Below are 13,635 nucleotides of genomic sequence, written 5' to 3'. Positions count from 1 at the left end.
AATTGTGCCTTATGAAAAACTCACCATATAGTCCATATTTTTCTCAATTCACAGAGTATCATGAAAACTTCAGCGTGAACCAGGATTTAGTGACCACTGGATATGGAGAGAATCCTGGCCCCACCAGCTACGTTCTAATCTTGACTCTGCCACTAGCTGCCTGTCCTTAATTAATAAGACTCTAAGTCGCTCTGGTTCACTTTAGGAATTCATGAAAAACTGAACTACCCTTCTGGCATATAACAAAGGACAAAATGAGAAGAGAGATGTTCCAGGCCCTTAGAGGAGAATGACAGACAGCCTTCTCAAGAGCAGGGAACAATAAAGCAACCCATGGACACTTAGCATTAATACCCCAGTTCATGAATACTAACCTATTTTTGAGAAAGAGCATTAAGATGAGAAAAAAGCATGGCTCTCGTCCTCTGCCATTAACCAACTGCCATGCGAACTAGGCAAGTCCCTCAGACTCTGTGGGCCAATATGACAAGACTCGGATCAGATGCACTCTCAACTGATCGAACCTGCTCAAAGATGCTCTTTAAGACTGCGCCTGTGGATACTGGCCAGGAATGCCTCACCCACCACCACTGAGCTGAAAGCCTTCTCATCGTTACAGCTCTCGTTCAGATGTCACGTGCTTTGGGAAATTTTCCAGCCAAGTCCGGTCATTCCCTTTACACTTTACAGATAACCTCTATTAGAGCCCTCACCATGCTCCCTGTATGTTAATCATTTGTTTATCTGTGTTGTCTCCCTGACTAGACTTTGAGCTTCTCAATGCTACCGTTCTTGCCTCACTGGCATTTGTACACCTTGTCTCGGCTCAGTGATTACGCAGGCTCTCAAAGAATACGTGTGAATAAACGCCATTAATCCCTACTGTCGCTTCCAGCTCTACAAAGTTAGGCATGGTGTTTTTTAAATGCAAATGCAATAATGGATGTTAGGAGTGTTTAGTCGCTCAATGCAGTGCGTACTGAGTATCTGGTATCGTGAGCAGTGTTGGGGACGAGATGATAAAACACGATCCCTGCCCCCACGTCAAATATGGAAGCTTGTAGTTATTGCCAGATCAAGGTCAAGGCTGGAGCCCCATTCCCACTCCCCCCCCCCGCCCCCACTTCCTTTCTTGCTGCGGCTCTCTGCCTCTTTCCCCATGAGCCTTCATTCCTCCCTCAAGCTGCGACCTCTGTCCTAGCTGGCAGAAGTGCAAAAATCGGAACCAATCACTCACGCCCTGCGGCCGACGACAAATCCTGCAGGCGTGCCCCGGGCCCCAGAAACCTCTCCCCTTCTCCCCACGAATGGAACAGTCCTTCGAAACAGGAAAGCAGCGCCCACCCCGGCCCGTGATCAGTGGTACTGCCCCTCTCCACACCGCAGCGCAGGAGAAGCCGGGCCGTTACTTGCCCACGCCCAGCTCTCTGCGCAAACCTTCAGGCCGGCTCGAGGGACGCAGGGTATACCTGCGAGGCCCGCTGCTCCTTCCAGAGCTTCATCTGGTCGCTGGCTGGATCCCGGCTGTCCGCCATGGTGTCCGACTGGCTTCGCAGAACGTTGCTGGCAGCCTCGGCGACGCGTCTCCACCCTCCGCTGGAGAACCAGTCTACCGGCGCGCGACTGAAGTAGGCGACCGCAGGCTCCGCCACTCAGCTCCGCCCCTCGCCCCGTCCCCCGAGGGAGGGCCGCCTCCTGATTGGCCGCTCGAGCGCCAGGCAGGATGGGATTGGAAGCCAAATATGGGCGGGAGAAGAGGGGCCAGGCGCTGGGCCTCCGGGAGGGAGACGCAACCCGGGGACTGGGAAAGGCCCGAGAGGTGTGTGAAAAGCGGGGGGAGCCCCGCCCTCCCGCCCCCCCAAACGGCGGGATTTGTGAACCCGAAGCTGGGCCCCGTTTAGGGGGCCCTCAATCTTGCCCCCCGGTTATCAGCATCCTTCAGGCTGCCACGCGAAGCGACGGTTGGTGGCCTGCCTGTTTTGCTGAGGAGAAGCTTAGGCGCTGCGGGGTGGGGCTTTGAGGCGTAAACACGATCTCAGCTCATTTTAATAAGTCAGAAATCCTGGGATGAATTCCAGTAATCTTCTCAAATGTCACGTTAGTTTTCCTGGATCACAGACTATTTCCACGGAAAAAATGAAACATTGACAAGTTCTTAAGGGTCTTCATGGTCTAAAATCCTTAGGAAGGAAGTTCAGCCTTTTAGGTTCCCTTTCGGCTTAGAAGTTCCCCGTTTTGGACTATCTGCTGTGTGCCAGATGCTGCTAGATGTTTGCCAGACTATATCGTTTAATTTTTCAATCTCATGATGAAAGTTTTATTATCCCCCGCTTGAAATATGACGAATCTGAGGCTTAAGAGAGGTGGAGGAACTTACCTAATGGAGCTTAAAAGCCAGCAAAATGTCAGAACCTAGATCCTTGGGGGCCTGGGTCCTGAACCACTATGCTATCCTGCCTTTCTAAGAATAAGAATTTTGAAAAACTCTAAGAATTTTAGATTTCTAGGTCTTTAAAGAGCCATATTGGAAAATTAAATCTTGAGTTATTGACTAATTTGTCATTGTTATCAAATGGGTTGAATGATTTTCCCCCTTCAGGTGCTACGATTTCTCTTTAAATATTACCTTGATGCAGACGATCTTCAAATTAAGGGTGCTCAACTTTTACATTTGATATTTTTCAATAAAGCTACATATAATGGGTAGATACAGGATAGTGGAACTTTCAGGTGTTCTTGATTTTACAAAAGTGTGATATCAAGAATCTCAGTCCTACAAGTTTAACTTTTGCAGTTCATTGAAAGAGCAGCTCCCAAAATCGATCTTCGGTGCCCTGTTATTTTTCCTTCATTACACCTAGCACAACTGCAAAGATGCTATTAGCTGTGTGATTTGTGTGGTGTCTTTTGCTACCCACTTCATTCCTACTGCCACCAGAGTATAAACTCCATGAGGACAGGGGCCACATCTTGCTCTGTGTTGTATTCTGCACACCTAGAATTTATTGAGTAATTTACTCCATGCCAAGGAGTCTTCTAAGATTTTTGTGTGCACCTGCTTACTTCACCCTCCCAACAACCCTATGAGTTAGGTACTAATATTATCCTCATTTTACAGTTTAGGAAACTGAGGCATGGAGAGGTTAAATAAGTAACTTGTCCAAGATTACACAACTATTAAAGGATAGAGCCAGGATTCTAGCCCCGTTCATCTCCTGGGCTCATGGCTTGTTGAATAAATAAATGTTGAAAAGATCAAACTAATCATTTTCTGTGTGGACTAAGATAAATTTCAACCAAGTAAATGAAAAGAGGCCTGGAGTCATGTGCTAACCCTTGATCTCTACATGAACATTGTCCTGTTTATTTTTTTTCTCTGTGTTTCCTTTAGTGTTGGTTTGGATTCCTAACGAATTTCCAGTGAAAGAGAAATAGAGAGACAAGACACTTTCAGATCATGTCAAATCTTGTACATTAAAATAAGGTATGTGCTTACAAGTAATGGCCATGAATTTATATTAGCTACACTGGTAGCATTATATTCATTGGCTTTACAACTATAATCTAATTATAGTTTAAGTGAAAACACTCCTAAAAACCAGCCCTAGTTTAAAAATACATTAAACTGAATCTATTTGACTCCTAGGTAATCCCAAATGATTGGTTCAGTAAACAAATATGGCCCCAGATTTTTATATTTTATTAATACAAACACGTGAATATTTTCATTGGTATTGAATACAATTGTTATTTAGAAAATACTGTTCTCTGATTATTCAGAACCCAGTGAAATAAAATATACTGGCACAAAACATAATGTTATTAATCCTGATATCACCAAATCTAAAACCAAACTTACAAAGTAGGCCATACAGTAAATGTTGAAGACAAAAGTGTGGGCACTCAACTAGGAACCTTTACCTTCCTTCCATTTACCTTTCCCTTTCCTTTCCCTTTACCTTTACATTTCCTTTACCTTTACCTTCCATTCCATGAAAAGTAATGGAAACTGAGATAATTATTTCTATTCTAATTCCACCCACCCTCTGAGGGACTGAGAATGTTCCACATATTTTGATTTCATTCTTTTCGCAATAGCCTTGTGGAGTAACCTGGGGATAGAGAGAGGGGTAGAAAAAAGGAAGAGTGTAAAAGAGAAGAGATGTGTCACAACCCAGAATGCCCTGTGAGGGAAGGACAGTGAACACTACCACAGAATGGTATGTGTATGTTTTCAACCCACTGTGGACTAGTCCTGAGCAAACAGGAGAGGGAAAGCCAATTTGCAGAAAGTGACAATGGTTCTCTATGAGTTTATATGTGTAAAACAGACACATACCTTGTACTTTGCCTATTTTGCTTTTCCACACATTACTTCTCCTCTAATAAGAACAATTACTTGGGGCACCTGGGTGGCTCAGTCGGTTAAGTGTCCAACTTCAGCTCAGGTCATGATCTCACAGTTCATGCGTTTGAGCCCCACATCAGGCTCTGTGCTAACAGCTCAGAGCCTGGAGCCTGCTTCAGATTCTCTCTCTCTCTCTCTCTCTCTCTCTCTCTCTCTCTCTCTTTCTCTCTTTCTGTCCCTCCCCTGCTCACACTCTGTCTCTCTCAAAAATAAACATTAAAAATAAATAAATAAATAAATAAATAAATAAATAAAACAATTACTTAAGAGGAAGTAGCCCAGACCTCCTTTGAGGTCTGTTAATGGCCATAGTTGGAACATCCTGAGAGAAAAAAGCCATGTGCTTTTTCTCTTCCAGGCTACATGTTCCATGTTATTTATCTGTGTGTTTGAAAAAAGGAAACAGAAATAAGAATTTGGATTTTGTTATTACCCTAACTTTTTTTTCTGATTTTAAAAGTAATGTATGCCTCCTAACGAGGGCTTAGAAATACAAAATAGTATATAAAATAAACAATTATCCACAGGTAGTAATAAATAGATATCTTTCCCACCAACATTTTCTCTTGTGTATGCAATGTGTGTGTGTGTGTGTGTGTGTGTGTGTGTGTGTGTTTGTGTGTGAGAGAGAGAGAGAGATTAATAACGGATCATACAGAATGTGTAATTTGTTGTGTGCTGCTTTTTTTTCCAACTATTAAATCTGTTTAGTAAAGATAATTTTGCTCATACAAACAACAACAGTTGACAACAGTCTGAGCGCTGGACACACCATCAGAGACGGGGAGGCACTGCAGGCACTCTGGAGCCCTTCCCCCACGCCCAGAGAAGAGCCTGGGTGCTTTTCCACCACCTTGCCCCTGAGGGAGATGAACGCTGAAGGATTACTGCCACCCCCTGCCCCCAAAAGACCATGGCACGAAGGACTTCTCCTTACGTGGTCCGCTAATACTGGGGGAGGGTCTCCCTGCCCTCCCTGCCCTCTCTTCACTGGCCTGGACACAGGAAGTGAAGTTGTTCGGGAAGGGGTGAAGAGGCTGATGGGGAAGGACCAGAGTCAGGACATCCTACCCACCCAACAGACCACAGTGGAAATTTGCAGGACCACAAAAGTAGTGCTGCCTTTGCCCACAAGCTGATTTTTTTTTTTTTAACTTTCAAAACATTTGATTTGGCCCAAATTTCATGTGATACAAAAGCATTACATGCTTAAACCTGTCACCCAGATAGAAGGCTCTTTTCATTCTTCAGGCCAACTTTCCTCACAGGCAAATAAATAAGAAACAAAGTATATTCTGTAGATCATATATAGAAAATTTTCCTTTACAAGAACAAAAATACTTAGACATGTTATATTTAGTGTAGCTTAGCGTTCCAGTTTATGGTGATAACTTCAGTTAATTGTTTGGAGGTACATGACATATGCAGAAGAACTCAATAGACAGCAGATAGGTTCACTCTTGATTAAGGACAAAATATCTGACAGGTTTCTTTTCTTGTATTTTTTTTTAAAGATACTACATTTGTAAATTCAAGTTTGGTTGGCCCTTTTTAATCTTTTTGCTCAACATTTTGAATGCTTCCATTTTTTTTCATTTTGTAGAGCCTTTGAACTTTGTCTCTCTCGTTTTCTACTCTGAAATTCTTGTTTCTTAGCAGCACACTTAGCTTGTACTCATTCATGTTTTTCTTCTGCTTTTCCATTTGATGCTTTCTTTTTCTTTTTTTTTCTTTTTTTTTTTTTAGAATAGTAATGAGGTTTACTCTTTTGCTATGCTGTTCTGGCTGAGCTGGTCACCTCTGCAATGTTCTTCAGACAAAGCCTGGTCAGTGCTAGATAGTTCTGGCAATGGCTGATCAACTTGTTCTTCTGACAAAAGCTGATTAGCTTTTCTAAATTGCTTCCTGAGCTTTCCTCTTCATCTCACTAGAGATGTTTCAGATTATCAAGGCATCCATCTGTGAATTGGGATTCCTATGAGGTTTGAACCTTCTTTTCCTACCGTAGCAATTTCTTGTAATTTTGCTGAATCTCCAGTTTTCTTGAAATGCAAAGCGTGTCCATCAGGAATGCTTCCTGCAAAAGAAAGCGAATGGTTAGGACCACATCCTTTGTTTAAATTTCTTATTCCTGATGGAAAACTCCTTTGCCACACATCCCCAAACTCCCTGTCCACCACCTTGCTGCCACCTCTCTGGCACTGTGGCACATCAACCATGTCCAAAGTCCTGCTTCTTTTACTTAATATTATGGAATGAAATTGTTCCTGAGTCTTTAAATATTCTTCCAAAGTGTGTGTTTTTTTTCCCCTCATGCCTGCACAATGTGCAATCAAAGGACTGATCCCTTATTTACACATTCCCTTACTGGAAACATTTAATTTTTTCCTACTATAAATAACAGTATAGTGAACATCCTTCCTCTATTTGCATTTGTACTTACTTCCTTAGGACCTACTTCTAGAAGTAATTTTTGGTTCAAATCATATGCATATTTGAAGTCCCTTGTGACATACTGTCAGTTTTTTCTGCAAAACTTGAAATAGTTGACATTCACCAGCACTGAGAGTAAGGACTGGAAATAAAATTTTAAAGAAGGATAAGTTGTTAGATTCTAGGTACCTATACATTGCATATTTTATTAGATTGTTCAGAAAGGACAACACCTCTTGCATTATATTCAGCCATTTCCACCTACCCCCATGAGATTCATTCCATCTGGTGAGTGGCTACAATGTCCTACGCACTCTGTGTGCTTGACTTTGGGAACATAGTAGTGAAGAGATGGGGATAGGCAAAAACAAGCAAAAAGCCAGGAAATAACATGATGTGAAGAGTGCTCTGAGGAAGAAAATACAGCTGCTGCAGTGGTATCAGAGAAGTTCACCTAACCTGAACTTGAGAGGTCATGAGAGGCTTCCTCAAGAAATAAAGGCCAAATGAACCTTGAAGGATGAACAGGTGTTAGGTATAGTGCCAAGAATAATCATTACCTTAGCCCCACTGCTACCACAGAAAGCCGAAGAGATTTCTTCCATTCTTTCTCGAAAGTCTGACATCATCACTGATGGTATTGTGATACCTTGAATAGTATAGAGAGAGGAAGCAAACATTTGCGGCTGGAGTTCAGCCTTTTCGAAGTTTGCCCAAGCACGCTGGCCTCTGTATCTGACTCAGACTGGCTTTGACTTCTGCTGCTCACCCACTTTTCCTCCTCATCTGGGATCCTGCATGGCCTGTGCAAATCTGTCATGTTAACTACTGGGATTGCTGTGCCTGGCTTGAGTTGTTTTCCAGGGCTGCTGTCTTTGAGATATTTTGACTGCCTCCTTTGTATGTGCTGTTAAGTGTTGTATTTGTGCTTGACTCCGGGCTTAAGTCTGTATGCAGAATCCAGACATGGGTTCTTAAAGTCCAACAATTCAAAAAAAATGACAAATCCTCATAGATAAATCAATGCATTCAATATAGCTTGAGACCACACACTTACGTATCTATGGAGAAGTGAATAGTTATAAATTATACATGCTGAGTGGAACTACTGGTTGTAGCTGGGGCTGTAGACCAAAAGGAGGGTCTCTCTCTTATCTTCTTTCCCAAAACCCAGATCATAGACCAGCAGGGCTTCAAGGGGCAAAACAACATGATGCACAGTTAAAGGTCTCAACTCTAGCATCAGAGCAGTGGGATTTGAATCCCACTATGGCTTCTTACAAACTGTATGACCTCCACCAAGTCTTTAAAGCTTCTAGATATTAATAAGATATTAGGCAATTAGCTATCAATACCTTCTGTAGTATGTATAATCTAAGCAGCCATAATGAAAAGAACCTCCCCAAATACCATGGCTTCAACAATGTAAAAGTTTATTGCTCTCACACAAAACATCTCAGACCTAGATGGCACGACTGGTTAGGCAACTAAGCCATCCTCAAAAATGAGGCCTTCATCTCTGAGTCTAAGGCGGCTGTCCCCCTCACTTGGTCATGACCGCATGCCAACCATGAGAAGGGAAGCAAAGGAGCAAATGGAGCACACATCTGTCCCTTTTGAGGGCACAACCTTGATTTCTGCTCACATCAAATGGCACACTTGATTTCTGCTCACATTCCCTTGGTCGGAATTTGGTCACATGACCATGCCTAGCTGTACAAGAAGCATATTATATTATAGCCACCCCATATAGTAAAGAGACTGCCTCTGACCACTGCAGGTGTAACTCTGGGTTCACATTGTGATGAATATTTAGAACACTGCCCTAAACCAAACCTTCTTGTTCCACATAGCCATCACCTCAAACTTATTTTATTTATTTATTTAGTAAGCATTTATATCATCCCTACTATGTCCCAGTCTCCACTGTAAAGGTGTTTCCCAATGTTAACCTATCTAATCCTTACAACAACCCCATAAAGGGTGAACTCTTATTATCTTCACTCTACATATGACACTGAGATATAGAAAGACTAAGTAACCTCCTAGGATGCCTAGGTGGCTCAGTCATTAAGCATCCAACTTCAACTCAGGTCGTGATCTCACAGTTGTTGAGTTCAAGTCCCACATTGGGTAAGCACGAGCCCCATTCAGGTGAGTTCGAGCCCTGCTTCTGGTGAGCTTCAGCCCTGCTCCATGTAAAAACATGAGCCCCAGGTGAGCCCTGCTCTCTCTCACGCTCTCATTCTCACTCTCTCTGCCCCTTGTGTGGGATTCTCCCTCTCCCTCTCTCTCTCTCAAAAAAAATAAGAATAAGAATAAGAAAGAAAGAAAAGAAAGCCTAAGTAACCTCCTAAAGTCACATAGCTAATTAGTGCTGGGGCCAGGATTCAAACCAGGCTCCAGAGGTCACATCTCAATTTCAACATTGTTCTGCCTGCCACAAAGCAGGCAGGAATACAGAAGGATCTGAGGTGAGTGTCCCACATTCTTAGAATACAACTGAAGTGAGGAGGCGTTAAGATGGCATGGGAGTAGAGAGAGCCTATGCTTGCCTCGTCCCTTGAACACAGCTAGATAAATATAAAATCATTTTGAACACCCAAGAAATTGATCTGAGGATTGAGAGTAAAACTGAATAACTGGGGTGAATAAAAAAACACCACATCGTGGAAGGTAGGAACTGCAGAGAGTTGATTTGGTGGAGGGAAGAGTTGCGGATGTTGCGATGGGGAGGAAGCCCTGATCACACAGAGGAAAGAGACAGAGAGACAGAGAGACAGAGAGGGAGAGAGAGAGAAAGTACAATGGGGCAATTGCACAAGAAAAACTCTTCCCCAAAACCATTGACTGGGAAAAAAGAGAGGGGCTGAATAGCACAGGTTTTTATAAACAGTGGAGTGCAGAGTCTGACATTTCAGAGGTCCACACCATCGCCGGGGTTGCACTTGGTGGGGCTCCAGTGGGAAGGAAGGTAGAGACCCAACAGCAGGCAGCATGGTCTAAGGATACCCTGGGTTGCAAGGGGAGAGGCATTTCCCCTGCTTGGAAGGCATTTGGGAGAGGGGGCATGAGCACTCCAGGGGCAAAAGACCCGGTGGGCACCAGTGAGCTGCTCTGTTCACTAATATAGGAATGGGGATGCTGGCTGAGGGCAGCAAGACTTTCTGCCAGCTTCCTGCTGCCCTTTACCATAAACTCTGAATTGCTGCACAGTTGCACAAACAATTTCTGGGACAAACTGGCAAACAGCTACAGTGCAGCGAGACCCTCCCTCAGGATCTCTAAAATTTGGAGTTTTTAAGCTGAGCCACGTACCTGAGATAAGATACAGGATTGCTGTGCCCCTGGCAGGCGGACACCTCAGACCCAGGCAGGGTGAAGGAGGGGATCTGGTGGAAGCCAAGGACACAGAGAGGTGATTGTTTGCTCGTCTGTGAAGGCTTCCTGAAGATCGGTGGGTGGGAGCTCCCTGCTCCAGGGATGAGAGAGCAGGGCCACCCCATTTTCACCCGGCCCATCAGCACTGACCAACTTCGGGGAGCAAAACAGAGCCACCAAGTGGCTTGTCCCAAACCGCTTATACCAAGCCTCACCCCTCTGAGTCCTGCAGTTGCCTCTCCAGCAGGCAAGTCTGCCTGGTAATCAGCACCACAAGCCTCTGCCCCAGAAGACCAGCATACTGCTGGCATGCATCAAATCTACCGATTGTAGAGTGCTGCAAACTTCAGCTCTAGGGGAAATAGGATCTAACTTCCTTTTTATTTTCATTTTGTCGTTATTTTATTTTTATTTTTGCTTTTAGTTATTTTTTTATTTTTTAGATCTAGCTTCTTTTAGCAAGTAGACAAAAACACACTAAGGATCTAGATTTCTTGCCTTTAAATTTTTTTTCATTTATTTTTTTATTTTTGGATCTAGCTTCCTTTTTTAAATTTTTTAATTTTTTTTTATTTTTGAGAGAGAGAGAGCATGAGCAGGGGAGGGGCAGAGAGAGACACACACACAGAATCTGAAGCAGGCTCCAGGCTCTGAGCTGTTAGCACAGAGCCCGACACGGGCCTCAAGCTCACTGACCACAAGATCATGACCTGAGCCAATCAGACACTTAACCAACTGAGCCACCGAGGCGTCCCTGAATCTAGTTTCTTTTAATTAGCAGACCAAAACACACCTATGATTTAACTTCCCTTTTTTTTTCTTTTCTTTCCCTGGGCAAAATGACAATACATAGGAATTCACCCCAAAAGAAAGAACAGGAAGAAGTAATGGCCAGTGATTTAATCAATACAGATATAAGTAAGATGTCTGAACTATAATTTAAAATAACAATTGCAAGGATACTAACTGGGCTTTAAAAAAGCATAGAAGACACTAGAGAATTTCTTACTACACAAATAAAAACTAAAATCTAGTTAGGCCAAAATTAAAATGCTATAACTGAGACGAAAACCCATGGATGTCATGGCAGTGAGGATGGGTGAAGCAGAGGAATGAATCAGTGATATAGAAAATAAAATTATGGGAAATAATGAAGCTGAAAAGGAGAGGGAAATAAAGGTATTGGATCATGAAGGTAGACTTAGAGAAGTCAGTGACTCCCCAAAGCAAAATAACATTCATATCATAGGACTCCCAGAAGATGAAGAGAGAGAAAAAGGGGCAAAAGTCTTCTTTGACCAAATTATAGCAAAAACTTCCCTAATCTGGAGAAGGAGACAGACATTGAAACCCAAGAAGCACAGAGAACTCCCATTAAATTCAACAAAAGCTGGCCATCACCAAGACGTATCACAGTCAAATTCACAAAATACAAGGACAAGGAAAGAATCCTGAAATCAGTAAGGGGGAAAAAGTCCTTAACCTGCAAGGGAAGACAGATCAGGTTCTCAGCAGATCTGTCCACAGAAACTTGGCAGGCCAAAAGGGAGTGGCAGGATATATTCAATGTGCTGAATGGGAAAAATATGCAATCAAGATGCTTTATCCAGCAAGGCTGTCATTCAGAATAGAAGAAGAGATAAAGAGTATCCCAGACAAACAAAAACTAAAGGAGTTTGTGACCACTAAACCAGTCCTGCGAGAAATATTTAAGGGTACTCTTTCAGTGGGGAATAAAAAGACCAAAAGCAACAAAGACCAGAAAGGAACAGAGAACATCACCAGAAACACCCAACTTTGCAGGCAATATAATGGCACTAAATTCGTATCTATCAGTAGTCACTCTGAATATAAATGGACTAAATGCTCCAATCAAAAGACATAGGATATCAGAATGGATGATTAAAAAAAAAAAAAAAAGAACCACCTTGGGGGCCTGGGTGGCTCAGTTGGTTAAACATCTGACTCTTGATTTTGGCTCAGGTCTTGATTTCAGGGTTGTGAGATCAAGCCCCATGTCAAGCTCTGTGTTGAGTATAGAGCCTGCTTACAATTCTCTCTCCCTCTCTCTCTGCTCCTCTCCCCCACTTATTCTTTCTCTCTCTCTCTCTCTCTAAAAAAATAAAAATAAAACAAAACAAAACAAAACAAAAAAACCCATCTATATGCTGCCTACAAGAGACTCATTTTAGACCTAAAGACACCTGCATACTGAAAGTGAGGGGATGAAGAACCATCTATTATGCTAATGGACATCAAAAGAAAGCCAGAGTAGCCATACTTATATCAATCAAACTAGATTTTAAAACAAAGACTGTAATAAGAGATGAATAAAGGCATTATATCATAATTAATGCCTCATAATCAAGAACATCTAACAACTGTAAACATGCCCCCAACTTGAAGCACACAAATATATAAATCAATCACAAACATAGAAAAACTCAATGATAATAATACAGTAATGGGGGGCTCCTAAGTGGCTCAGTTGGTTAAACATCTGACTCTTGATTTTGGCTCAGGTCATGATCTCACAGTCATGAGATTGAGCCCCACTTCATGCTTCATGGTGAGCATGGAGCCTGCTTAAGATTCTCCCTCTCCCTCTCCCTCCACCCCTCCCCCACTCACAGTCGTGCTCGTGCTCTCTCTCTCTCTCAAAAAAAAAAATTACAATAATAGTAGGGGACTTTAACATCTCACTTATATCAATGGAAAGATCATCTAAGCAGGAAGTCAACAAGGGAACAATGGCTTTGAATGACACACTAGATCAGATGGACTTAACAGATATATTCAGAATATTTTATCCTAAAGCAGCAGAATACACATTCTTTTCAAGTGCACATGGAACATTCTCCAGAAAATATCACAGAATGGGTCACAAATCAGCCCTCAATAAGCATAATAAGATTGAGATCATACCATGCATACTTTCAGACAATAACACTCTGAAACTTGAAGTCAATTACAAGAAAAAATATTGGAAAGACCTCAAATACATGGAGGCTAAAGAACATCCTACTAAAGAATGAATGGTCTAACCAGGAAATAAAAGAAGAAATAAAAATTACGTGGAAGCAAATGAAAATGAAAACATGACAGTCCAAAATCTTTGGGATGCAGCAAAGTCTGTCCTAAGAAGGATGTATATTGCAATACCTCAAGAAGCAAGAAAAGTTTCAAATATACAGCCTAACCGTACACCTAAAAGAGACAGAAAAGGAACAGCAACTAAAGCCTAAATTCATCAGAAGAAGGGAAATAATAAAGATTCGAGCAGAAATAAATGATATAGAAACAAACAAACAAACAAACAAACAAAAAAAAAAAACCCAGTAGAACATATCAATGAAACTAAGAGCTGGTTCTTTGAAATAATTAATCAAATTGATAAGTGCCTCGCCAGGCTT

At 42.3% G+C, this 13,635-nt stretch overlaps 1 protein-coding gene across 1 annotated transcript in view; it reads right to left on the bottom strand.

Annotated features, from left to right (window-relative positions):
* The window catches only part of CAT (catalase), a 35,972-nt gene extending 34,314 nt beyond the window's left edge, over window positions 1-1,658 (bottom strand). Inside the window, exon 1 of the mRNA XM_042904523.1 lies at window positions 1,470-1,658. Within this exon, the coding sequence (XP_042760457.1) occupies window positions 1,470-1,535 (66 nt within the window). The 5' untranslated portion in view covers window positions 1,536-1,658. The remainder of the gene's footprint in view (window positions 1-1,469) is intronic.
* Between the last annotated feature and the right edge of the window lie 11,977 nt (window positions 1,659-13,635).

Source organism: Panthera leo, chromosome D1, assembly GCF_018350215.1.
Source record: "Panthera leo isolate Ple1 chromosome D1, P.leo_Ple1_pat1.1, whole genome shotgun sequence".
Lineage (NCBI taxonomy): Eukaryota > Metazoa > Chordata > Mammalia > Carnivora > Felidae > Panthera > Panthera leo.
Note: the sequence above shows the minus strand (reverse complement) of the source record. Positions and strands in the feature narration are given on the sequence as shown.